We start from the raw sequence: 24,151 nt of genomic DNA, 5'->3' as shown, positions 1-24,151 counted from the left end.
ATGGGTGGTACAGGAGAAGATGATCCCTATTCGTGGGACATCGAAGTTGTAGTTCAACAGCTTTGTGTTCCCGGATGTCTATGGAGTAGAGATCCTGACTCTCTTGCAACGCGCATTCGTGAAGAAGAAATCGATGGCAAAACTCTATTGACATTTGAGTATGTATGCTCTCGGCAGGAGTTGATGGACTGTTTAAATATCAGGATCGCTCGCCATAAAGCCGCTCTTTCGGAAACCATCGTCACCCTCCGATCCAAGAGTAAGGGGTATTGGCTGTGGAACCAGGATTTCATGCGGAAAAAGTCCAATTATTGTGACGAGCAAGCCCAAGAGCCAACAAGCTGTGCAACAGAGCGCACCCATCCCCTCAACCTGCCGAATGGTGATCATCAGAGACAAGATGAAACATTCACACTAGCTTCCACCTCGGATGCGACACTCCACAACACGGATGAGAGATCAATACAAGAGTACGCGGGCATGAACCAGATACCGGAATTGCAAAAAGATTGCCAGCCCAGTTCTGTCGAGGATTCTCATTCGCCACCTATTCACGAACCCCCCGCTCAAGACACAGAGGGTGATGAGAGGTCAACCAAACGCAGACGACTGGCGCCTACGCTTCTAGCAGAAAAACCACTCAGCATTGCCGGCGCCTTTCTTCCCACAGAAGCTGATGTTCTTACCTACACGACCGCTAATGCAAACTCGATTTCTGAAGAAGCCTTTCTCTGGGAAGATGCACCAGCGTATGCTTACTTGGGCGACGGTAAGGTCTCGCGAGAGGCCATCTTGTCGCCCAATGACGCATTGACCTCTCTAGTCAGACAACACAAACATGCAGACACTTTCGATTCAACCAGTTTGCGTAGGATACCGCCTGCAAGGAGACTTGTAGTCAACAAGGTTTTAAAGCGGCTTTTCAGAGGTCGCCTCCGAATACCCGAACACTCTTCGTCATCACTAAGTCTACTCTCAGATCCAGACGACGAAACTCTCGAGCTGGCAGAGCTTGGTGGTGTTGGTGACGAGACCGATGACAAGACATGGGAGGAGGTTATGAATGAAGAAGCCGAGTATCAAGTGGCACCTCACAATGATGGCGAATCTGATCCTTTTGTCACCCCTGAGCGAGTCGCAGAAATACTAAACGATACTATCGAAACTGTTGAGGCAAACTGGCGGGAAAAGAAGCTTCCGAAATACGAACGAAAAGCTCACGGCCTATGGCAGAAATCTCGACGCCATGGGACTAAGAAACAGCAAATCCATGGAGCACATCAACTGGCCATGCATCTCATCAATCGCATCCAAAAATTATGCTATGAAATACAAAAGCAAGAATCGAAATCGGAATCAACATACCGCGACTTGGCCAAAAGTCTTGAACAGAGTTTGGAGGACAAGCTGTATCAGACGTGGTTGATCAATATGCTAGAGTCCTCGAAACCGCCCCCAAAGCCACAAGGAGCCCCCAGACCAAAGCCAGCCAACGAGCGGCAACCCAGAGAGCTTCTAGAAGATGAAGTCCTTACAAGCTCCGACGAAGACGATGAATTTATTCTTCGTGATGATCGCTCCGGTTTTGTCGAAGAAAGTCAGCACGAAGATCAGTGCTCGCCAATTCGCACTATGAAGGAAGAACCAATGGATGTTGACCTTACATTTGTTGATTTGACCCAGGATGACGCCGACGACCGCGATGGCTGCGATTTGACTCATCCCATTGACCTGACCAGCCCCGCCAAGTATACGAACAAATCTTTTGTGGAAGAAGCACAGAGTGAGGCTCTCGACACACACACACCGGAAACCACCGTGCCTGAATCCGTCGTTCCCGAGACCCAGGCTCCTACCAGCCCCGCTGAAACACAAACCGATGGACATGGTCCCCCATTAGAAACATCCCCACGTCCTCACGACAATCGCGATCTCGAACCTCCCTCCATCGAGAATTTTGGTGACCTTCAAAAATTCGCCTCAGAATCGCTCAATAAGCTAGCCAAGAACAGTGATCGTTGGCGGTTGTTGATTGGCGAAATGTGGCAGATGGAACATGAGCGAAGAAAGGCAGCAGTCGATTTGATTTTGTCGGAGGAGCCTGATATTATCTGGTCGAAACATATTGTTCCTTACCTCGACGCATTAGAAAAAGATGGGCGAGAGCCGAACCAGGACAGCTCTGAGGTGGTCCTTTTTGATGTTACGCGCCTTTGTCACTGTTTCTTCATGTGCCAGCACAAGACAGACGATCAGATGCTGAACATGAAACCGGCAAAGGTCAAGAAGCATCTCCTGAAGCAACAGTCGCGATCCAATATGTTCGAGCCATTATGCATGTTCGTCAAGCTACTCATGCCCTTCTTTCCTCAAGACAGTCAGATCTACAAGGAAGAGAAAGATATTCTCGATGAATTTTTCCCGGAGGAAGAGAATGACTTGGACAACTTGGACGATCTGGATGGCATTGATGCAGAGGACGACCGAGACAGCCAAAGACCACGGGGAAAGGAAATCATTCGCGACAAAGCCGCAGTGGATCTCCGTGAGCGAGAAAACCAAAGACTTGAAGAGCAAGAACGTCGCAGGATCAGATTAAGAGCAACCCTTGCTTCTCAACCCTTGGCCTCTGAGAATGGAAACTTCATCATCATAAACGAAAGCAAAGAGGAACACGAAGGCTTCATCTGCGTCAATGATCACATTGCTCGTAGTATCAAAAAACATCAAATCGCGGGTGTTCGCTTCATCTGGGACCAGATCGTGCGTGACGCTAGTGTTCGACAAGGCTGCTTGCTTGCTCATACAATGGGACTCGGAAAAACTATGCAAGTCATCACTGTTCTTGTTGCTTTGGCAGAGGCATCAGAATCTAAAAATCCATCCGTACTTGCTCAAATTCCTGCAGACTTGCGAAACTCACGTACTTTGGTTCTTTGTCCGGCTGCACTTGTGGACAACTGGATGGACGAACTTTTGAAGTGGGCTCCAGCAAATGCACTCGGCGAGTTGCGCAAGGTCACGGCAAATATGCCCCTGCCTGAAAGGGCTTCTACGGTCACGTCATGGGCATCCGAAAAAGGGGTCCTGCTTGTGGGCTACAATATGTTTCAAAAGCTTATTGAAATGTCTTCAGAACTATCGAGTCTTCTCACCGGTCGCCCTGACGTGGTTGTTTGTGACGAGGCACACCATATGAAAAACCGGGAGTCGAAAACCAACATCGCATGCTCGCGCTTCCGGACCAAGAGCCGCATTGCACTCACGGGATCACCCCTGTCCAACAACGTGCTCGAGTATTTTGCCATGATCGATTGGGTCGCACCCAACTTTCTTGGCCCATACTCCGAATTCCGTGAAATCTACTCTGCTCCGGTGGAACGAGGTCTCTATCACGATAGTACAACCTTCGAAAAGAGGAAGGCGCAGACAGTGTTGAAGGCATTGGAGCAGATGGTAGCGCCAAAGGTCCATCGTCGCAACATCAACGTTTTGAAGGACGACTTGCCGCCAAAGCAGGAATTCATTATCTTTGTACCACCCACAAAGCCCCAAAAGAAATTGTACCGATTGTACGTCAAAGGTGTATCCAGAGAGGGCGGCGACACACAAGCCGACACGTTCGCTGCCATCAATCACCTTGGGCTAATATGCAGTCATCCTAAATGCTTCCAGGCGAAGATCAAGAAAATTCAAGATGCCAGTATGTCGAGAGGCGATGAGGATGATAAAGCTACCGACAAATCCTTCCCCAAGACCATTATTCCTGAGTTCACTAGGACGCTGCAATCATTTAGAGACTTGAGCTCGCCAGCATTCTCCTGGAAGACGGAGCTTTTAACAACCATACTTGACGAAGCAGGCAAAGTCAATGACAAGGTACTTGTTTTTAGTCAGTCTCTGCATACACTGGACTACCTTGAAAATATGTGTAAAATGCAGAGAAGAACAGTGTCCCGGTTGGACGGCAAGACCCAAGTAGCGGCCCGACAACAACAAGTCAAAGACTTTAACCAGGGTAGCAAGGAGGTGTTCTTGATCTCTACGGCTGCTGGTGGCGTTGGCCTCAATATTCAAGGTGCCAACAGGGTCGTAATTTTCGACGTCAGATACAACCCAGCCCATGAGCAACAGGCTGTGGGTCGCGCCTATCGTATAGGGCAGCAGAAGAAAGTTTTTGTTTATCGCTTTATGGTTTCTGGTACGTTCGAGGAAAATCTCAACAACAGACAAGTATTCAAGATGCAACTTGCATCACGGGTGGTAGACAAAAAGAACCCCATCAGTTGGTCGAAGCGCAAAGGCGATGTTGTAGCAGAGATCAAAGAACGACCGGCAACTGATCTCGTTCCATACCTCGGCAAGGATCTGATTCTTGACAAACTCATCAACCACCGAGAGAATGGCGAGGCAATCCGCTCCATTGTATCAACAGACACGTTTGAGGAGGAGGACCTAAGCGCGACTCTCACTGAGGAAGACAACAAGGTGGTGACAAAGCTCATTGAACTGAACCAGCTTCGAGTTTCCAACCCAGAAGAATACGCCAGAGCCAAGGTTAGCGCGGATTTAATGGAACAAGCCCGGCTGTCTAGAGAACAAGAACAGCTCCTTCGCCCTACACAGGCTCAGCCTGTGCACCGGTCATTTGACGGAGCGATGGATATGCCCGGCGACACTCAGTTTCTGCCGGCCTCGTCAACAGCCACACAGCATCAGTGGGGTCTATCAGGTACCAGCAGGCCGCCTATCCTCCCTAGTCACGGTCCACTTCCCATGTCAATGGCCGGTGCGAACACGTTTTTTCGTGAACAATACATGGAACCACCCACTACACAACAGTCAGTGCCAAATGCGACTTTGCGAGGACTTGCACAGTCGATACCATCTCAAAATCTATCAGCTGGTTCGCCGAGGATTGCGCAATTTACCAGTGCGTCGTCGAATGGCCCGCCAAACCGAGAGTCTGGGTCGGCTCAAAATACTGGAGTACATTCACAAGCTAGTCCCATCTTTAAGCAAGGCGGGATGTTCAGTTCGACTGAGATCTCCGCAAGGACTGAATTCGAGACGTACCTACGGGAAAGCATTCAGAACCTGCAAAAACGCGACGTGTCGACGATGAGAGACTACCCATTTGAGGATGCCAGAGCTCTGACTACAAGGATAGACCGAATCCGTAAGGAGGCCCAATACGGTCTGCTACCTGACATGAGACATTGGAAACTACTTAAGGAATTCATATCACACGAAAATTTTGTGATTGCCATCATCTCAGGCTACATCAGCCCGGAGTATGTGGCTCAGGCCGCAGCCGAAGAGCTAGAGGAGCGACTCAAGCCTATCCGCGGGCTTGAAGAAGATAAAATTTTCTCTATCGCACGCGATAGAGCCAACGACCCAGATGTATGAAACCCTGATGGCATCCCCAGCCTGCCTTACACCGAGATGTTCTTCGCTAACTAGTTGTATAAAAGAACTTGCAGAATATCGGACGCCACAATTCACATCAGGGCGAGAAGCGATCCAAGGCCACGGATGATTTGAAAGTGATGCGGGAAGCAATGGATAATAGGAGAAACCGAGCGGTCCGCCTACCATCATGGGCTAACGAGGCCCTTCACAATGAGCAGAGGCATCGGGCACCGCCGGCAATCGACACACCAAAACCCCAGTTTAATTCCAAGGGCGGAACCCCTCACGGCATCTAGAGTGGTATTTTTAGTCTTGCCATTTTGGCATGGGGCAGGAGTTCACGGGTCATGCAAACAGGCAGGCTGGCAGCATGATGGGCAAAGTGAATAGGGAGGATTTGCGAAGGCGTTACGGCATGGCATACTATTGAGCCATATGATACCCCTTTTTGAGGATTGATTACGCAAGTGAAGGTATGGCAAATAAGGGCAATGTTGTTTTTGGAACTGCAGTTTTGTTTCCCAATTTATTGAGACGGTAGCATTCGCCCCAATGTGTTGATATTGCAGCACGAAGGAACTAGCTGGGCGATTTTGAGATCTATGTAGTCTCGACCTTCACATTTCGTTTATTGTGAAGACGGATAGACAATTCGATGTGCTACTTACAGTAGTATATCTGGCAATTAATTCGTTGGCCAAGATTAGTCTACATCAGATGAAGTCCCGTTATCCTTTATATTCCAGATCACCAAAGCAGCCGGCTCCAATCGGAGAAGAAGGTGTGAAGTGAGGGATTGTTGAGTAGTGGGTACGGCACTAAACGTTTAATTCATCGTACGAGACGGTTGGTATAAAGCCGAGAGCAGAGTATTTTGGACGTGGGGATATCTGAGTTTGACATTTTGAGATACCTATGAAGAGACGAGCTAAAGGATTGATCATAAAGTACATTGCCAATACTACTTACTGTACAATTAGGTTTTTTTGTGACTTGTTCATTGTAAGACACTTGTCCGCCTTTCGATAACCATTCAACAATACTCAACCAATGGGTGTAAAGCTGTCAAGGGTCTAAAGGCTAAAAGTACGACTGCAACGTGCATGAACAGAACGAGCCAATCAAGGGCAATGTATTTCTCTACAGCCGTCCCTGAGTTTGACTCGGGCGGTTTCGTCCCTGTACGATTGCCGAGCGTTGTACGTGCGGACTTTGGAACTCAAGGTTGCGGGCCGCAGCATGGCCGCAACTTGACAATCTTTTTCGCCGAGGTCATTCTGTTTCCGAGTTTTTTTTATTTTATGTTGAGTTAATAAGAGGGTCAGGACTTCAACTAGTCAGTTAGTTCGTTTATGCGGAAACGTTTACGGCGGTTGTAGATACAGAAAGTAAATCAACGGGTCAAACGCTTCACGTGTCAGATCATTATTTACAAACCCCGCTGTCTAGGCCTTACAGCCAGCATCGGGGCCTGCATGGCGACAAGAATGTACCATAGACTTGCCTAGAAGGGGAAATTTGAGCGGAGTTAGTTGAGAAGAACAGAAGAAAATGGACGGAATCGAAACGGAAGTAATTTATGGGTCAATGACCGACCGTTCTTGCCGAGCCATGGACCACCGACTTATTCAATCCTCTCTTTACGGTCATCTATCTACCGCTTTATTATCCTCCTTCTTCATATTTTCCCTCCTTCTTCTTTTTCCTTTTTACACTCAACCTCAACCTCAACCCGCCTCTCCTCACTTGCAAAAGCTCAATTGCTTTTGCTTCGCCTCGCTTGTTCGCTCTCGCGATCGAGTGTAAGCCCCTCGCTTTTTTTTTTATTCACCTGGCATATTTGCCCCTCCAAGTTCAAACTACCACGTTTTGCCCCTCTGGTTCGCTTTACGAAAGCATTGCTATCGCAACTTGACCTGTGCCACCAAATACACGTAACAATGGATGCTGTTCTTCGCCAGTCCAAGGCCATGTGCCCTTTTATGAAGACGGCCACTCCCGCCACTCTGCGCGCCTTGTCAACTTCGTCTCGCGCCCTTCCGGCTCCTGCCTCGCCATGTGGAGGCACCATGTCGAAGCTGCAGCTTCTTGGTCAGCGATGCCCCGTCATGGGTAAGGCCATGGCTGTTCAGACCGCCAAGAACCGCGCTGCTGGCTCTGTTCGTGCCTTCTCCAACCACTCCAAGACTGGAAAGGCCAAGATTCATACTTCCAGCAACAAGGAGGCTCGTGCTGTTGAACGCCCACTCTTCGAAGGCCGCGACAATGGTATGTTCGAATCCCAGTAAAATCTGTTTACTTCTTTCCGTCACTTGATTGTATCTAATCTTGCGCCCAGCTCCTCCTGGTATTCACGCGAACCGAAAGGCCGCATCCGCATCCCCAACCGCTTCCGCTGCCGCCGCTGGCTTCCAATCTCCTGGCAAATTCGACTATGAAACCTTTTACAACACTGAGCTCGAGAAGAAACACAAGGATAAATCCTACCGTTACTTCAACAATATCAACCGTTTGGCAAAGGAGTTTCCGCGTGCACACATGTCTGACAAGGAGGATCGAGTAACTGTCTGGTGCGCCAACGACTACCTTGGCATGGGCCGCAATCCCCATGTTCTCAACACGATGCACAAAACCTTGGAGGAATATGGTGCTGGTGCGGGCGGTACTCGAAACATCTCTGGTCACAACAAGCACGCCGTTGAGCTGGAGGCTACACTGGCCAAGCTTCACGCCAAGGATAGCGCTCTTGTGTTCAGCTCTTGCTATGTTGCCAACGACGCAACCCTGGCGACACTCGGCAGCAAGTTGCCCGAATGCGTTATTCTTTCCGATAGCTTGAACCACGCCTCTATGATCCAGGGAATCCGACACTCTGGCACCAAGAAGATTGTTTTCAAGCACAACGATGTGCAGGACCTCGAGGCCAAGCTGGCTTCGCTACCCCTACACGTGCCTAAGATCATAGCTTTCGAGTCGGTGTACAGTATGTGCGGCTCCATTGGTCCTATTGAGGAAATCTGTGATCTTGCCGACAAGTATGGCGCCATCACTTTTCTTGATGAAGTCCATGCCGTCGGCATGTACGGTCCTCATGGTGCTGGTGTTGCTGAGCACCTTGACTGGGAAGCCCATGCCAACGGTGCCCCTCGCGGGACCATCATGGACCGAATCGACATTATCACTGGTACTCTGGGCAAGGCGTACGGTTGCGTCGGTGGCTATATCGCTGGTAGCGCCAAGTTCATTGACGTGATCCGATCGTTGGCCCCCGGCTTCATCTTCACTACTTCTTTGCCTCCTGCTACCATGGCTGGTGCCCAAACCTCTATTGAGTACCAGATGGAGTACGATGGCGACCGACGACTCCAGCAGCTGCACACTCGTGCTGTCAAGGAGGCTATGAACGCTCGCGACATCCCTGTCATCCCCAATCCCTCTCACATCATTCCTGTACTAGTTGGCAACGCCGAGACCGCCAAGGCGGCTTCCGACATGCTTCTCAACGACTACGGAATTTATGTCCAATCCATCAACTACCCCACCGTTCCAGTTGGTCAGGAGCGTCTTCGCATCACCCCTACCCCCGGCCATGTCAAGGAGTACCGCAACCAGCTTGTCGAGGCTGTTGATGAGATCTGGACTCGCCTCAACATCAAGCGAACCTCCGACTGGGCTGCCGAGGGTGGCTTTATTGGTGTCGGCGAGGAGAGCAACGTACAGAACCCTCTTTGGACTGACAAGCAACTCAACGTTGAGCAGGCTACGAAGGAGATCAAGGCCACCGGTCAAGCCGCCAATGGTATTACTGAGGCGCTTCTCGAGCTTGAGATTAAGCAATCCTCCGAGGTCGCTACTGCTGCTTAAGCGTAAGATATACTCAGCACCTTACGCGCACTGCCATCATAGGTGAAAGATGAGCAGTTCCAGTTCACTTCTATGATAACCATTTTGAGATATCTTTTATCATTTATGCTATCCATTGGATATGTAAATTGAATTATTTTTACGTCCATTACCACATGACGTGGTATATGGAGCAACTGCAACTTTTAGTCTCTCCACTATTTCTGTGATGTTAATGAAATGCTGCTCTCATGACACCTGACCAATTTGTATGGAAACGATACTCTGACATTGTTGCATTTTAAACCGGAACAATGTTTTGCCGATAATGAAGTGAGGAAGGTTGCAGGGATGACCGGCCTCCACAGAACCGGAGCAACGGCGAGATTTCGAGGCCCGGGTCCGTTTCTAGTGACAGGATCCCTGCATATCAACAACTTCAGACCAGTCAAAGAGCGCTCGAGACGACCAGGGTCAACAGAATATTGATCAATGTCTGGGATGTCGCCGTTTTTCAACTCCGTCTCCTTTTCAAACTGCTCAATCTCTGTGAGACAAGCACACTCAGATACCTAAGTCGTGACAAGATGAGTCCTGGCTCAGCTCAAGCTAAGAACAAGGGGCCCAAAGCATGCACAACATGCGCTAAGGCTAAGGCAAGATGCGTCCCCGGCCCTCTTGGGAGCCTCAAGTGCGACAGGTAAGTCACGATAATTGGTTCATTTTTGGGAATATCTTGATGGCTTGCGTTTAATCGTCGCCGTACCAGGCTTGTCTTGTACCATATACATATGTGGTGTGAGTTGGTGGAGAGGTACATATGCTGACATTAGAATTCCATCTTCAAGGTGCCATCGACTGGACAAGCCATGCGTGAACCAAACTCCGGCTCCGGCCCGGCCCCGTAGAAGTCCAAAGCTTTCTAAGATAGCAGCTCTGGAGAAACGTCTTGAAGAGTTGTCTTCACACGTGCGTCGTGAGTCCTCTTCGGAAGAAGAAGAGTCGAGTCCTTCTCAGACAGACGGGAGTCGGCCAGAACTCTTGTCCAGGTCTGATGCATGGAGGTTTGATCACATATTTCCTTCCAAACCAGGGACTGAGAGTAACCCCGGTCAACATCCTCCACCGTCAGCTCCTAACAAGATACGGCCATGGGACTCCTGGTGGCCCACGCCACAGGAAGCGGAGCTGCTGCTCAATGGATTTAGGACCATACACTCATGCCTGTTCCCATTCGTGTGCGTGCCAGCGCATATGACAGCTTTGGAGCTGCGGGAGGATCGACCATTTCTATGGAAAGCCGTCATGATGGTGGGGTGCTTTCTCGACGGAGCTAGACAGGTTAAGCTTGGCCAAGAGTTATTAGCTGAAATTGGCCGATCAGCTGTTGTAGATGGACTTAACAGCCTTGACCTGTTGCACGGCATGCAGATCCTGGTGGCATGGTATGTACTCAACACCAAAATCAACTAGCTGGTCCATGCCTAACTTCTCGCAGGTTTCATTATGGATTAAAGGGCTCGCAGTTGACGAATCTTTTGTTCCTTGCTCGAGCTATCTGCGCCAATCTAAGGTTCAAAGACGATGCGAGCCTCAAGGGCGAAGAATTCGACCGTAACCTTGATCATATGAGGGTATACGTCGGAACATTTTATCTTAACACTCTGTCAGTTTTGCCACTTTGGTTCATGCATACGGCTCAACTAACTCTGGATACAGAGTGTTTGCAACGAACAGACGTCCCGATCTCATGATGAACACTACGCATCTGGACATGTGTTGCAGAGTTATCGAGACAAACATGCAATACCCGTCCGATGAGTATCTGATCAAGCTTGTACGCATTCAACAGCTGACACATTCAATATCTGTTACCATGGCAGAGGACAATCTCGGTCAAACCACTAGCAAGGTACCATTAAATATGGTAGTACAATCGTTTGAGGAGCAACTGCGGCAGTATAGAGAATCTCTTGTTGAACGGTTCTCGGACAATGGTATGTATTTAATAACTTACACCAGTGACTTGGCGCTTACAATATTTCAGATAATCTCAAATCCCATGCAAATGTAGCTGAAGTGCTCCTTTATGAGATCGCCCTCTCGGAGCAACCAGCTGCGGCATCCTATCTACCATTGACAGACAGACTGCAACTTCTCTGGTCTTGTCTCCAGTCCCTCAGAACCTTTTTCGACCTCCGTTTCGATCATCGAGAACTTGAACGTCCACGTTTCCTATGCATGAGCGCTACTGAGTTCGTGTACACGGTTATCGTTGGTATTAAGATCGTGACACTTCAGTTACCAGGGTGGAATCTTGTCAACGTTCATGGAGAGCTTGATGTCGTTGAAGTCATGAGCCAGCAAGCCCAAGACCTGGACATTATTGTGCAGCGTCGTAAGCATGGCAACATGTTGGGAACAGCAACACCTGCAGGAATTCCAACACCGCCGCCTCCTCCGGATCCATTTGAGAGACTTGTAAGACAGCTCAAGAATGTAAGGGATTTGGTTAGAGCTGAAAGGCAGCGGTTGCTGGCGGGGGCTGGTAACTCCGACCTCGTGAATTTTAGTCAGGAGTTTCTGTTGGATGATTCTGGGACCGACTTTTGGCAGGCTGCAGCTACGAGAGGTTACAACGTGTGGCACATCATCGGCGACCCTAGCGTTTTAAACGAGGCATCTTGATACGTCAAGAATTGGCGGGAGATCGTATGCATATTGGCATTGGGATAGTGTGTTGCTGTTTGAATTATTATGGGGTCAATTGGAGACTGTCGACTGATCATGCCACAGGAGTTTGTATATAGCGAATCATTGCGGAATTTCTTTTAAATCTTTTAATACGCCGAGTATCTCAACCCCTACTTAGTTGCAGTATCATCGACGTTCACCTCAACTGCCTTGACTTGAGCCATGCTCAGCCACATTAAGTCACTGTTGGCAGTTGACTTCCTAATGGCGTACAACTCATCGAGGAAGGCCGGTACGAAAGTCCCCGGTCCACGAACCTCAGGTCTCTTGGAAGCAAGTTCGGCAGCCAGTCCAAACATGACGGTTCCTGCCACGGCGGCAAGAAGAGGATCGGCGCCATATGCAGCAACCATAGCGCTGACTGTGGTGCCCAGAGTGCACCCAGTACCTGTGACTTCACCAAGATAAGGATGCCCGTTGCTAATTGCCAGAGTGCGGGTTCCATCGCTTATAAGGTCGATAGCGCCCGTGAGGATAACGACGTTTCGTCGGTGTAAGGCGACGGAGCGCACGAGAGAAGCTTTCTGGGCAAAACTAAGGGATGATGTGGAGTCAACTCCACGTTGGGTGATGGTCGCACCGGCGATAGTTTGGATCTCGCCCTCATTACCCTTGATGATAGTGAAATGGCCAGCTTCAAGAAGAGTTTTGACGGCGTTGCGACGAACGACAGTGGCACCGGCACTATAAAGCATGAGCAAGCAGGAACGGTTTCCATCGAGTCCAAAACTCACCCAACGGGATCAAGAACTATAGGTCGGTCAGCTTCGTTGTATGCCTTGATGGCTTGGAGGTAGTTCTTCAGGCCATCCGGAGTGACTGTCCCCATGTTGACTACGAGGGCACCGCCAAGTTTGGCTAGATCTGCAGCCTCTTCGGCGTAGTTGGCCATGATGGGGCTTGCTCCGACGCAAAGAGCTACATTAGCGGCGAAGTTCTGAACGACCTGGTTGAGATGTAAGCAGAAGTCATGGTCAAGACACCGCTGGACTGACTAGATTTGTCATGTTGTGCGAGAGAGGCGTCTTGTCCGCCACTGCGCGAATAACCTCTGGAATCTTGGCGATGACAACTTTGCTAAGGAGATCACGGGCAGAAGCGGCTGGGTCAGGGGCAGCAATGAGGGCGCTCACTACAGCGACACCATCGAGAGCCTTGGAGGGAGAACCAGCAGAGGCAAGAACAGGGGCGGTGTTGGTGGCGTTGATACCACCAATGCAGACGGTAGGGATAGAGCCGTAACCTGCGCTGTGGAGAGCCGAGAGTATATCGCGGACACCAGAGGGACCAATGATGGATTTTGTGTCTTTTTTGCTAAACCAGTGTTAGGGGTCGAGTCGTACATGAGTTTGTGTATATCACTCACGTCTGGGTGGAATAGACAGTTCCGATACCGAGATAGTTAGCACCGGCTTCACAAGCCTTGAGGGCTTCCTCCTTGGAGCTTGCGGTCACTCCAATAATTTTACCTGGGCCCAGGAGCTTTCTTGCTTCCTCATATGCTGTACGACATTGTCAGTTCATTCGTTGAATGTTTGGGAATGTTGACATACCCATATCATCTTGTCCAATGTGTACGCCCTCACAGCCTACTTCAACAGCGACATCAACACGATCATTGATGAGGAGAGGAACATTGTAGCGGCGAGCGATGGAGTGTAGTTTCTTGGCTGTATCTACAGCGACGCTTCGTTCACTGTGTTTGTCTCTGTATTGCAGAATCGTGACGCCGCCTCGTAAAGACTCCTCGACAACTTGTTCGAGGTTGCGGTGACCAAGAATTTCTGGTGTTGAGTCTGTGACCAGGTACAGACTGTAGTTCACAGTTGGCTTGGTTGTCGAAGTCATAATGTTATGAGGGACTTTGGAGGTGTCAGTTTTTTTAGTCATTGAGAGAAGCAGGATTAGATCGAGCACGCACATCCCAAATAAATAATAGGTAGACACCTACTAGATTAAATCTCACCGGTGGTTTGGAAATCAGAAACAATAATGTTTGAATGGAAGGAGTGGAGTGAGTGACTCAAGGCTGATGAGGTAAAGAAGGAAAATGAGGTGATTGCTTTGATGATGATATAGGGTAGGACATTTCCACCTGGACACTTCCTTCAAAAATACTCAGCTCTTGTACGTTACCAGAATATCATAAAACAATTTAATTATTCTTATAAATTACATAATAATACATTTTGGTTTGGGGTTTACCCTCCATGTTTTAAGCTTGGGCTTGTTACAGACTAATCCTACACCTGACAACTTACACGTTCAATTGTATTCAGGTCAAAATCTCGAGATGTCTCGTCCAAAGATCCAAGTGATTAACCAATAATAAGGAATCATGAGTTTGTTCTTGACACTCATACTTTTGGTCAAATACGCCGTTCGCCAAAGAATCCACGCCGCTCGACCTTTGAGCTCGTCTGGGCCATTCTGATGGATCGCTCTCCAGCCTCCAAGATATGCCATAGTTCCCCAGTTACGGAAGTGAAAGGGCGCAGTCGGAGGACCTTGAGATGATATTCCAGAGTTGAATCGTTTGCCGAGATATGTTGCTTGTTGACTCGCCACTTGGGCTGTGGCAGGAAGTGCCTGGCCTTCGATGTTTGCGCAGTCTCCAATGGCGTACACGTCAGGCAAAGGCTTTGTGATTTCCTTGCCATTGGAATCTTTGCTTTCTACTTGCACACGAAGATGAGAATCAACCGCAAAGCCACCTGTCTTTTCGTTCTTTGCAATCTTGCCCAAGCCCTCGACTTCACGGCCGACTGTCCTTCCAACGAGTGGATTTTGCATGAGCCCTGTGCTCCAGACCACAACACCTGCTGCGACTTCTTCAGGCTCCTCCTTTATACTCATGAGAAGGACATCACCTTGACGACGGATGCCTTGCAGGTGATGCTCTGTCTTGATGTGAATGCCTTCTCGCTTGAAGATATTTGTTGCGTATGCAGCAAGGTTCTGGTCAAACATGGGAAGAACTTTGGGTGCAATATCGTAAATGGTGATGGAAACATGAGGCATCAGTTCCGGATACAGCTTTGACAGATCCTCGTGTATAAGATCGTGAAGCTCAGCTGCAAACTCGATACCCGTGGGACCACCACCTACAACTGCAAAGTGAAGTAGTTGTTTTCTTTGAGGCGTGTTTGTACTAGGCAGAGAAGCCTGTTCGAACTTTTGCAAAACCTTTAGACGCACGGTTCGAGCATCAGTGGCATCTCGAAGGAAGCACGCATGCTCCTTGACACCTTCAACACCAAAAGTTTGGCTGTAACAACCAACAGCTATAACTAGCTTGTCGTAGGGAATCTGGAACTCGGGGCCTTTGAGATCTTTGCCCGAACGAGCTGTGACTCCATCGCGTTGGTTGGCCTCGACGGTAATGCTCTTATTGGCAAAGTCAATATCTGAAGCCCAGGCTTGATGGAACTCTGTGAGGTCAAGTTTTCGACAGGGCTCAACAGCGGCACGGAACTCCAGAGTGCCAACGGCTGTTGAGGCTATGAGAGGAGTGAAGACGAAGTGAGACCGAGGAGAAATGAGGACACGAGATGCTGCTGAAGGCGATATTTTCTTCGCAAGGGCATATCCAGCCCATCCTGAGCCTAAAACAACGATACGCTCTTTATGGGCTGAGAGGAAATTCATGGTTAGTTAGTGTTTGAGTTTGAGAGAGGTGGTTTGGCGAAATGTCCACGAGTATTTCATCTCAGCTCTAGTTTTCTAAGAGATGGAATCCTCTTAAACCGACTGGAGCTACATCCACAAAAGCACAAGCCAATTCAAACAGAAGAGACATTACTTACTTTCATGAGCCGTAGTACTGGCTAGTCTCTTGCAATTTAGTCCCCCGAGCCTCATCAACAAGCGCGGCTCTTGACGGGCAAGAGCAACGGCGCTTGTCCCCATGACCATGACTGTTATCTCCTAATCTCTCCGTGAGCGAAGAACCCTGATTATTGGAATCAATGAACGATCCACGATAAGGAGGTTGTTGTTGTGTTTGATAGAATACGGGTATGGACAATCTGCAAGCAAGTGATACCGCAAGTCTCGCCGTGTAAGTGGGCTGGCTTAATGGAATGGCCTCCACTGTTGCTTTAGACTATAAGTTACTTCAAGCCGACGGAGCCGCAATCCAAGGTTGAGTATTCAAGAATTGAGTCGTGACGAGAAGGGCCGTAATTAAGCGGGTGCTTCTTAACTACTTAAGCTTAATCTATTTACCTAGGTTCATATTGTATCAATCTATATCGTCACTCTTACTTGTATAATTGCAGCTGCATGCCTAGTAGTTTTGCTTAGCAGCTGACACTAATAACTTGGGTTTGTACTCGGTACCCCCTTTCTGGGGATCGACCACCAGGGGGTCCCTGTAGACGGTACTTGAACATCCCCCGGACCTCCCGGCGAGGCCAGGTTCGAAGCTCCGCCAACGATAATGGACCGGAAAACAGTCTGCTCCGTGCCGCCGAGACAACGTCAAAGTCAGAAACCCGAGCAAACGAGAACAAAGACAGGAACCCGAAATCTTCTTCTCTACTACGTAGCTTTCAGTATGTTGCCAGGTCTGACTCACATGCCTCGGAAGTATTGACTTGCCGTATACCAAGATCACAGATTTCAGCCTCATTGTATTCATAAACAAAAAAAAAAAGATTATCCATTAACGGATGCATACATAGCAAAAAAACTAAAAATATAGACTCTCTACGTCATGGCTTACTTATCTTAAGCTTGCTTTTGTAATAATTCCACTCCATTCGTCCGCTTCCCTTTTCTCTATTGTAACATGGCATCCAGACTCTCTCCCAGCACTCCCTCAATCTTGACGATCCATCGGTGCGTCTCACGCTCAACTACCTCATCATCGTCCTCCTGTAATTCGCTGATGCGAGGCAGCATCTCGTGTAACATGGATAGCCACTCCTCACCCAGACGGTCCGTCAATGCCTGCTCACACTTGACCGCGGCAAGTCTGACTGCTGCAGACTCGGATCGTAGGTGCTTCAGGAGTGCAGAGTTAAGCTCCTTCTGATGAGCTTGTGAGTCTGCCGCCGAGGCGAGCTCCACAGTTGTTGGGATGAGATCATCCATCACCTCCACCGTGCCGGCATGTGTGAACTGATCCATCAGTACCGGTCCAACGGCGCTGAAGTGAGCCGGAGCCTGCCAGAAGTCATCCTGGTCGTGCTCGAAACAGTTGCCCAAGGTCTGTAGCACCCTTGTCCAGAGTTGTCGCTCTTCAGGGTTCTTCAAATCCACCGACGTCAAAATCTTAACAGCATCCTCCACAATGTATGTAGCGTAATTGGTAACAATCGACTTGAGCGTGCCAAAAAACGCCTCGAGGAATCCGTAGACGCTGAATTGTCGTAGCGAGCGTCCCAATCGGTCACTCTTGGGCAGACCCGAGTTCGACCACTCAATGATCTGTACAAACACAGGTCTGAAAGCTGCGTCGTTGAGCTTGTAAATCATCTTCAATGCCTTGTCGTTGGCACTGGCGTCAAGAGCACTGAGTCTCAGAAGATCCTGCTCGCCAAACTCGCCCTTGGCACGCTCCTGTCGTCGAAGGTCGAAGACCTTCGTAACGATGCTCGACAGTAACGTGGCATTCTTGGAAATACTGGACTTGGGGTGCTTGTCAATAGCTAAGCCCAGTACATCGAGGAACTCAGCAACAGCCTGTGACAGTTAGTAATATTCTTAATTTCAAGTGCAATAATACAACTTACAGAAAATCCGGTGCTCTTGGCACTCTCCCAGTTTCGGTCGAGGGCCGAGAAGATCTCCTTCGCCTCAAGTTGCTTAGCCAAAAAGTGAAGGCAATCGACACGGCTTTCCCTTGAATTGTCTTCCAGGTCAATTTCAGCAGATTTGTTTGAAACCTCCAAGATGCGATCGAGATAAGTTGAAAGCATGTAGGGAAGATGCTGAGCCAGGGCACTAATAAATCCGTAGCTAGCAACGTGGAGCTCTTCGTCCTGAGCATCCTCCCTTAGACTTTCATCAAGGTACTTGACAGCCTGGGGAATTGCGCTGGGCAGCACTGGCACAATTGCATCTTGGAGTACATCCACGAGCGAGGTAAGGCACAGCAGAGCCATGACTCGAAGTCGCTGGTCAGACTGACCCAAGCAGTGCTCGCCGGCGATTGTTGTAGCGGCAGCCACGACTGCCTCGATGTCCTTCTTGCCATACTTCTCGGAAATCTTGTCGACGCATGTGACTGCAGTGTGCTTGTATCGCACGTCGGTCGACTCCCGGATACCGGCAGTAAGCTGAGGAAGGAATGCCAGCAGGACGGCTCTGGATGCGGGATCCGTGTTGCTTTCCTGTTCCACTCGAACTTCGAGAGCGCGGAGAACCTTCTGTCGTAGCCCCATATCCGGTCTGTCGAGCAGGTTCTCCACAGCCTTGATGAACTCTCCAATCGAGAGCAAGTTGAGATGGTTGTGGAGAGCCTGGCCACAACGGCCATGGAGTGTTTTGTCCGCTTTGACCGTATCAGCCAGAACAAGGATGTTCTCAAGGAGGGTAGCGTAGAGCTCCCTCAACCTTGATGCCTCCATGTCGTCGTTCTCCATCAAGCCTCCAATTTGTAATCTGAGCTTCTTGTTGGCCAAAAAGACGGGGAAGGCAGATAGTTGCTTGAGGGCAATCTCTTGGAGGTCCTTGTTCTTGTCATCTCCGTTCTCGCTAATGCCAAGGAGAACGAACGAGATACCAGGCTTGGTCTTGAACAAGTCGGCGATAAGATCGAGCAGCTTGACGAGTGTCTGTAGTTGTGTTGCAATGCTAAAGTGGTTGAGCAGCTCAATGACAAATTGCAACAGAGCGTCGCTGGAACCATATTTGTCGACCAGCATGCCGATGATAGCGTGAAAGAAATCCTCGGGGCCAAGAGTCTCGACCAGGGCAACAAACAGTCCATGTCGGCGATGAGCAGGCATGTGCTCAAAAGCGGTCGTGAAGCTGACGAGGATGTCACAGGCACCAGCGAGAGGGTTCTTCTGTCCTTGGCGCATAGATTGGATCAACGGAGGAATGACCTCCTTGATAGTCTGGGACACAACGTGGGCGGAGTAATCATCGCTTTGGCGAAGTACGGAAACACCCATAAACGTGAAGATGGGCATGACACTATGAAGAACCAGGTTCGGCGCGGCAGTGGCCAGACTAGCGACCAGGAGAAGGGCAGCGTTTTGGACAACGGGGCTAGAAGACTTCTGAATGCAGTTAACAAGCAAGTCCCCGTAGCCACCAGAGCTGTCAATCTTGAGCTTCTTGTTGGACTTGTAGATTGGCATCATGGCAAGAAGGCTTCGAAGAATAAGGTTCTGCAAATAGCCCAACTCAGATCCAACCACTGTTCTAAAGTGCTGGAGCTCAGAAAGGGCAGTGAACAAACCATCCAGCAGATCAGGGTGCTCGGCCGGGTCGGAATTCTCAACCAGTTGCAGAATAAATGTGAGCTTTCGCAGCTCCTGGCTGATTTCGGGTGTGACCTGAGTGACGAGGCCACGGTCACCCCCAGAAGAGCTAGTTCGGCGTCGCTTGTTCGCCGGAGGCTCGGTAATCATCTTTGTTCCAGTTGGGATAGACTTGAGGAAATAATCAAGAATATCGGTGGTGAGTCGCACGCTCCTCAAGAAGTCAGCAGCCTCGGCAGAAACGATCGACTTAGAATCAGTAGAGACAGCTGATTCTTGGGAAATCTCCAACAGCTGTTCGGCCGCTGTGAACTTGACATCAGGCTTCATTGAAGACCAAATCTTCCTCATACGTGCAAAGATGGCACGGATGAGACCCGCCTTTTCTGTGTGCTCCGGCTCCCTAAGGAATTCCATAAAGAACTCAAGACCAGCCACATCGTTGGCGACCACTACATCGACAAAACAATTGTCCATGTCAGACTTGTCCAGACGTTCCGAGCTGCAAAGCTTGGCTGCCTCATCTTCACCAAGACTGGCCCACCATTGCAATACTGGAAGTAAGAGCTGTGTTCTTGTTGTGGTACTGACACCTCGGATCTCGTTAACGGCCTTCAACAGCCTACTCTTGACCAAAATCAAAGGCGTGTGGACAACGTGGGAAGTAAGAAATTGGAGAAAGGACAGCCTTCCAGGCTGAGACAAGTGGTCCTTCTTGTCCAATGAAGGATCTGGTTTAAATTGGTATTTGCCTTGTTCAATGGCGGCGCGAAGGACGGCAGTGATATGTTCGGGGTCCATAACACACTCCTCTACAGTGGGGAGAATCTGCAGGTGCAAAACCTTGGCGACAACGTCGGAAGTCAAAGAAGCGAACTCCTTGGACTTTCCATAAAGACCTTGCTCACCCCAGAGGTCCAGTCCCTTCGCAGGCACAGGAGGAACATAAAGGCCAGTGAGAACAGTAATCAAGTCGGCGGCAGCTTTACGGACTCGCTTCGAGGGGTCGCTGAGGGCGGAGATACAGTAAGGAAGCAGAGCTTGAAGATCGGTCTTTCCTGCATCGCCAGCTTTAAGCCTTCTCTTGACCATATCCAGAGCTGCGACACGAGCCAAAGCTGGGTAGGGGCCGGTCCAGATACGGATGAAGAAACTGAAATAGGTGCAATCCTTGAAGGCTGCCTGTCGGTGAAGCTTAGGGTTCAGCTCGAACTCAGAGAGCAGCTCAGTGCTTTGAGAACTCTCAGAAACAACTGTGAAAAAGATGTGGCTGAACTCGTCAAAGATCTCGCTAGGTTGGGGAACAAGGCAGGGAGAGAGTGATTCGGATCGGCCTGAAAGCTCCTTAAGCAAAAGACTCAAGTCTTGAGGTGTCTTCTTTTCCTCGACGCCATTACCCATTTCCTGATCGCTCTTTGATTCGGGTAACCGGCGCGAGCGGAAGGAAAGGTCGAGTTTCATTTCCAGCTCCTCAATATCGAACTTTACTTCCTCAATAACGGATTGAATAGTGTCACCAGACTTGCCTTCGTTCTGAGACAAGGCGATAAGGGCTGACCCGAGCTCTCGTCGAAGGGCACCGTCTTCATCATTGTCATCGTTCAGTCGATGCGCGGTCAAGATAAGTGACTTGAAAATGACGGCAATTTGTTTGTCCTTGAGAACAGAGCTGCTCAGAATAGTGATGATTGTCGCTAGACCTCGAGCGTCGCCCTTCTTTGTAAGTCGCTCAATCAGCGCAAGGCAGAGGCCGTTGGCCAACTTGTCAACTCGTCGGTCTTGGCCAATCTCGACGAGAAGGTTTCCAATGTCTGTGACCTTCATCAATGCCTTCGTGGTCTTGCCGCTCATCTGCTTCGCAGATCGGTACTGCGCGAGGGTGGCGAGCACGACAAGGGCTGGCCTCACAGTTTCGGTTGTCCAACCATAAACAGTCTGGTCCATGAATGCGGTCACGGCATTGTCTTCGAGATTTCCCTTGGCAACAAAAACTGCAATGGCCATGTACGAAGCGATTTGAATGCTAGGGACCTTCTTCATAACTAATGATTCGGCAAAGATAGGTCCCAGTCGGTGAAGCAAGTTTTGGTCGTTTTCGCTCTGCACATTAGCCCTGCCCGACCGAGTCTTGTCCAAGATGCCACCGACTGCCTCCGTCATAATGCCGGCCCAGAAAGAAATCAAGGTAGGATAGCTGTACTGCATCCGGCATGATTGGAGGGTGTACTCGGAGATGAGCGAAAGGAAGGCAGGGTGCATGACGGCCTGTCGAACCAATACGGATCGGGGAGGAGATGTGACGGAACGGATGTAAGGGTCGAGGAAGCGGAAGTCATACGGAATCTTGTTCGGAAGGATCGATAGTAGCGTGGCGAAGGCTGGAATCGAATGATAAGGTAAGAAAGTCAGTAAAAGAGCCTGTGTGTTCTCCTCGTGAATCCTACGTGGTATTAGTTTGATCTTTCGCCAACGAAGAAGACGGTCCTTACCTGAATCTTCGGATGAGCCACTCAATAGACTTGATCGCAGGCATCAGCCTGAGTCGGCTACCTGCAAGGCGCAGGAAAGCCTCAACGCGACGATCCAATTCCTCATTCTCGGCAGCTGTGAGCTGGGTGCGATCCTGGTTCTGACTCTCCTCGCTGAAGATGGTGGAATGGAACGGCGCAAAACGAGCATCTAACTGGCAGAGCTCCTCGAATCCTTGAATACAGGTGGTGTAGAGGTTTTGATAGCTTTGGGTAGCGGCAACTCGAGGCTCCCAGATTAACGATTTGGAATGGGCAGCCTTTTGCGCCTTGACGTTAAGAGTCGACTTCGAATTGGCGGCTACCTGCGCCAATTGAGCGGCGAGAGAGGTCGCCATGATGATTAGGGCTGAACCTCAGGCTCTGGGCGGTAGACGGCTTGGTGATGTTGATACAGTGATCGGTGATAGCATCAAGTATGAGGTAGTAGGTAGGCCTGGAAATTTTTTGGCGACAGAAAAAAGTATACTGGAGATTTTGTTATCGATAAGAACGTGCTGGGTCTAGCGTGTAGGTACAAATCCATATTTCATCTTTCCTGTCCACCCTGCCCCACTACCTACCTAGGTACCTAGGTAAGGTATAAACATAGCAGACGTTGAGTGTGTATTGACAAAAACAGACTTGGGTATAGGTTGAAAGTGCAAAACAAGATAAATATTCTATATACTATCTAATCTGTGTAGGTCTTTCCATGATCAAAGTCTGCTGTGTCGAATACAATTATTAAAAAAATACATATTACTAGGTATACATACAAATCCATCTACCGGCTCGTTATCACTTAGTAACTACCTACCTATTGACTAAGTGTAATTTCTTAAAAGCCTTCTGCATTACCTCAAGTAAGGCCATTATTCGTCTATCCAAATAGCTAGACTTGCCATGTCAATATGGAAGTTTGGTCCACTTCGACATTCATAACATAAGATAAGACTATTGGCTGACACATGAGAACGTGTGGGACAGCCTGTTTGCCCATCAAAGAGAACACTCAAGCCGTCGAGTGCCTGTATCCATTGTTAGACCTAAAATTTCATTTAACCGCATCATTAAGGCTGTTGAACGTAACCAACTGGTCTTGCGTAGGACTTGACCCCCGCTTATTTCGCGCAACAACGAGAGCTTCATTAAAGCTAGATTCTATTACAGTATCAAATGGCTGTAAGAACTACCAATAATGTATAGTAATAGAGAATGCTCACATCCCACAGTCCACAGTTTCTCAGGTTGTTCTCTTTGGAGACTCCCTGTTCCAACAATGCTCGGATCTCCAGGAAGGCTTCTCTTTTCAAGCTGCTCTGCAGTCAGGTGAGAATCTGTCTCTTATTATACGAGCTTGAAACAATTCTGACATTGAAATCTCTCAGACTTTATCCGCCGTTTGGACATCGTGAACCGGGGCTACTCGGGCTTCAACACCGATATCGCACTTAGATACCTTCCTGAGATCTTTGCTGAGCGCACAGCCTCTTCACCTAAGATGGATTACTTGGTATGGAAGCCCACCATCTGTCATGAATGACATGAAGACTAATGCCGCCTAGGTTCTTCTGTTTGGCGCCAATGATGCCGTACTCCCAGATGCTTTCACCAAGCAACATGTTCCCATTGATCGATATAAGAAGAACCTCACACAAATCATCAACCACCCACGTATTGCGGCGCACAAGCCCCAGATTCTCTTGGTGACCCCTCCCCCTCTGGATGAAATCAAGGCGACGCCTCGGTCCATCGAAAATGGTCATAAGGGGGCTGTTCGAATGTCCGCTGTCAGCGCTGCCTATTCTGAAGTTGCCCGTGAAGTCGCACGAGAGAACTCTGGAGTGATCCTCGTCGACCTTTGGAAAGGCCTGATGGATAAGGCCATCTCCCTTGCCCCCTCAGACTACACACCTGACGGACCATGGCTGGGCGATCCTAAGAATGGCAAGCAGGGGGGCTTGGACACTCTCCTTCACGATGGACTCCACATGAGCGGTGCTGGATATCAAGTATTCTATGAGACCCTGAAGCCGTTCATTGGTAAAGAGTGGCATGGTCTTCCAGGCGATGATCGAAGGGGTTTTGTGATTCCTGACTGGCGAGAGCTTCTTGAGCTCCAAGCTAATCTTAACACTGGCGATTAAACGGGATGGTATTTGCGACATTTGAATACCAATGGTCCTTTTTAGA

The 24,151-nt window shown here is 49.3% G+C and overlaps 7 protein-coding genes across 7 annotated transcripts; 4 read left to right on the top strand and 3 right to left on the bottom strand.

The window, feature by feature from the left end:
• EDB82DRAFT_430865 (uncharacterized protein) lies at window positions 1–5,711 on the top strand (the record flags this gene model as incomplete). Its single annotated transcript, XM_025727281.2, has 2 exons — window positions 1–5,406; window positions 5,478–5,711. 2 exons carry the CDS (start codon window positions 1–3, stop codon window positions 5,709–5,711), a joined length of 5,640 nt encoding a protein of 1,879 aa, XP_025581763.2.
• A 1,321-nt stretch (window positions 5,712–7,032) lies between these two features.
• On the top strand, window positions 7,033–9,474 carry EDB82DRAFT_505934 (pyridoxal phosphate-dependent transferase). Its single transcript, XM_025727280.2, has 2 exons — window positions 7,033–7,683; window positions 7,754–9,474. The coding sequence occupies exons 1-2, from the start codon at window positions 7,356–7,358 to the stop codon at window positions 9,277–9,279; spliced, it is 1,854 nt and encodes a 617-aa protein (XP_025581762.1). The 5' UTR covers window positions 7,033–7,355; the 3' UTR covers window positions 9,280–9,474.
• A 170-nt stretch (window positions 9,475–9,644) lies between these two features.
• EDB82DRAFT_235661 (uncharacterized protein) lies at window positions 9,645–12,034 on the top strand. Its single transcript, XM_025727279.2, has 5 exons — window positions 9,645–9,958; window positions 10,107–10,703; window positions 10,757–10,924; window positions 10,978–11,255; window positions 11,306–12,034. The coding sequence occupies exons 1-5, from the start codon at window positions 9,846–9,848 to the stop codon at window positions 11,944–11,946; spliced, it is 1,797 nt and encodes a 598-aa protein (XP_025581761.2). The 5' UTR covers window positions 9,645–9,845; the 3' UTR covers window positions 11,947–12,034.
• On the bottom strand, window positions 12,035–14,036 carry EDB82DRAFT_235655 (Hydroxyethylthiazole kinase family-domain-containing protein). Its single transcript, XM_065607282.1, has 6 exons — window positions 13,934–14,036; window positions 13,566–13,874; window positions 13,379–13,514; window positions 13,008–13,326; window positions 12,747–12,958; window positions 12,035–12,696 (listed from the first exon to the last, which is right to left on the bottom strand). Exons 2-6 carry the CDS (start codon window positions 13,858–13,860, stop codon window positions 12,123–12,125), a joined length of 1,536 nt encoding a protein of 511 aa, XP_065463935.1. The 5' UTR covers window positions 13,861–13,874; window positions 13,934–14,036; the 3' UTR covers window positions 12,035–12,122.
• Window positions 14,037–14,155: 119 nt separating this feature from the next.
• Window positions 14,156–16,409, bottom strand: EDB82DRAFT_505925 (pyridine nucleotide-disulfide oxidoreductase-domain-containing protein). The gene is made up of 2 exons (XM_065608748.1): window positions 15,819–16,409; window positions 14,156–15,644 (listed from the first exon to the last, which is right to left on the bottom strand). Exons 1-2 carry the CDS (start codon window positions 15,925–15,927, stop codon window positions 14,293–14,295), a joined length of 1,461 nt encoding a protein of 486 aa, XP_065463934.1. The 5' UTR covers window positions 15,928–16,409; the 3' UTR covers window positions 14,156–14,292.
• Window positions 16,410–16,507: 98 nt separating this feature from the next.
• EDB82DRAFT_448170 (armadillo-type protein) lies at window positions 16,508–22,385 on the bottom strand. The gene is made up of 3 exons (XM_025727276.2): window positions 21,938–22,385; window positions 17,751–21,888; window positions 16,508–17,700 (listed from the first exon to the last, which is right to left on the bottom strand). The coding sequence occupies exons 1-3, from the start codon at window positions 22,312–22,314 to the stop codon at window positions 16,795–16,797; spliced, it is 5,421 nt and encodes a 1,806-aa protein (XP_025581759.1). The 5' UTR covers window positions 22,315–22,385; the 3' UTR covers window positions 16,508–16,794.
• Window positions 22,386–23,134: 749 nt separating this feature from the next.
• EDB82DRAFT_526794 (SGNH hydrolase-type esterase domain-containing protein) lies at window positions 23,135–24,105 on the top strand (the record flags this gene model as incomplete). Its single annotated transcript, XM_025727275.1, has 4 exons — window positions 23,135–23,140; window positions 23,191–23,287; window positions 23,347–23,471; window positions 23,524–24,105. The coding sequence occupies 4 exons, from the start codon at window positions 23,135–23,137 to the stop codon at window positions 24,103–24,105; spliced, it is 810 nt and encodes a 269-aa protein (XP_025581758.1).
• Between the last annotated feature and the right edge of the window lie 46 nt (window positions 24,106–24,151).

Source organism: Fusarium venenatum, assembly GCF_020744135.1.
Source record: "Fusarium venenatum strain MPI-CAGE-CH-0201 chromosome Unknown EDB82scaffold_3, whole genome shotgun sequence".
Taxonomy (NCBI): Eukaryota; Fungi; Ascomycota; class Sordariomycetes; order Hypocreales; family Nectriaceae; genus Fusarium; species Fusarium venenatum.
The sequence above is the reverse complement of the archived record's forward strand: the minus strand, read 5'-3'. Positions and strand labels throughout refer to the sequence as shown.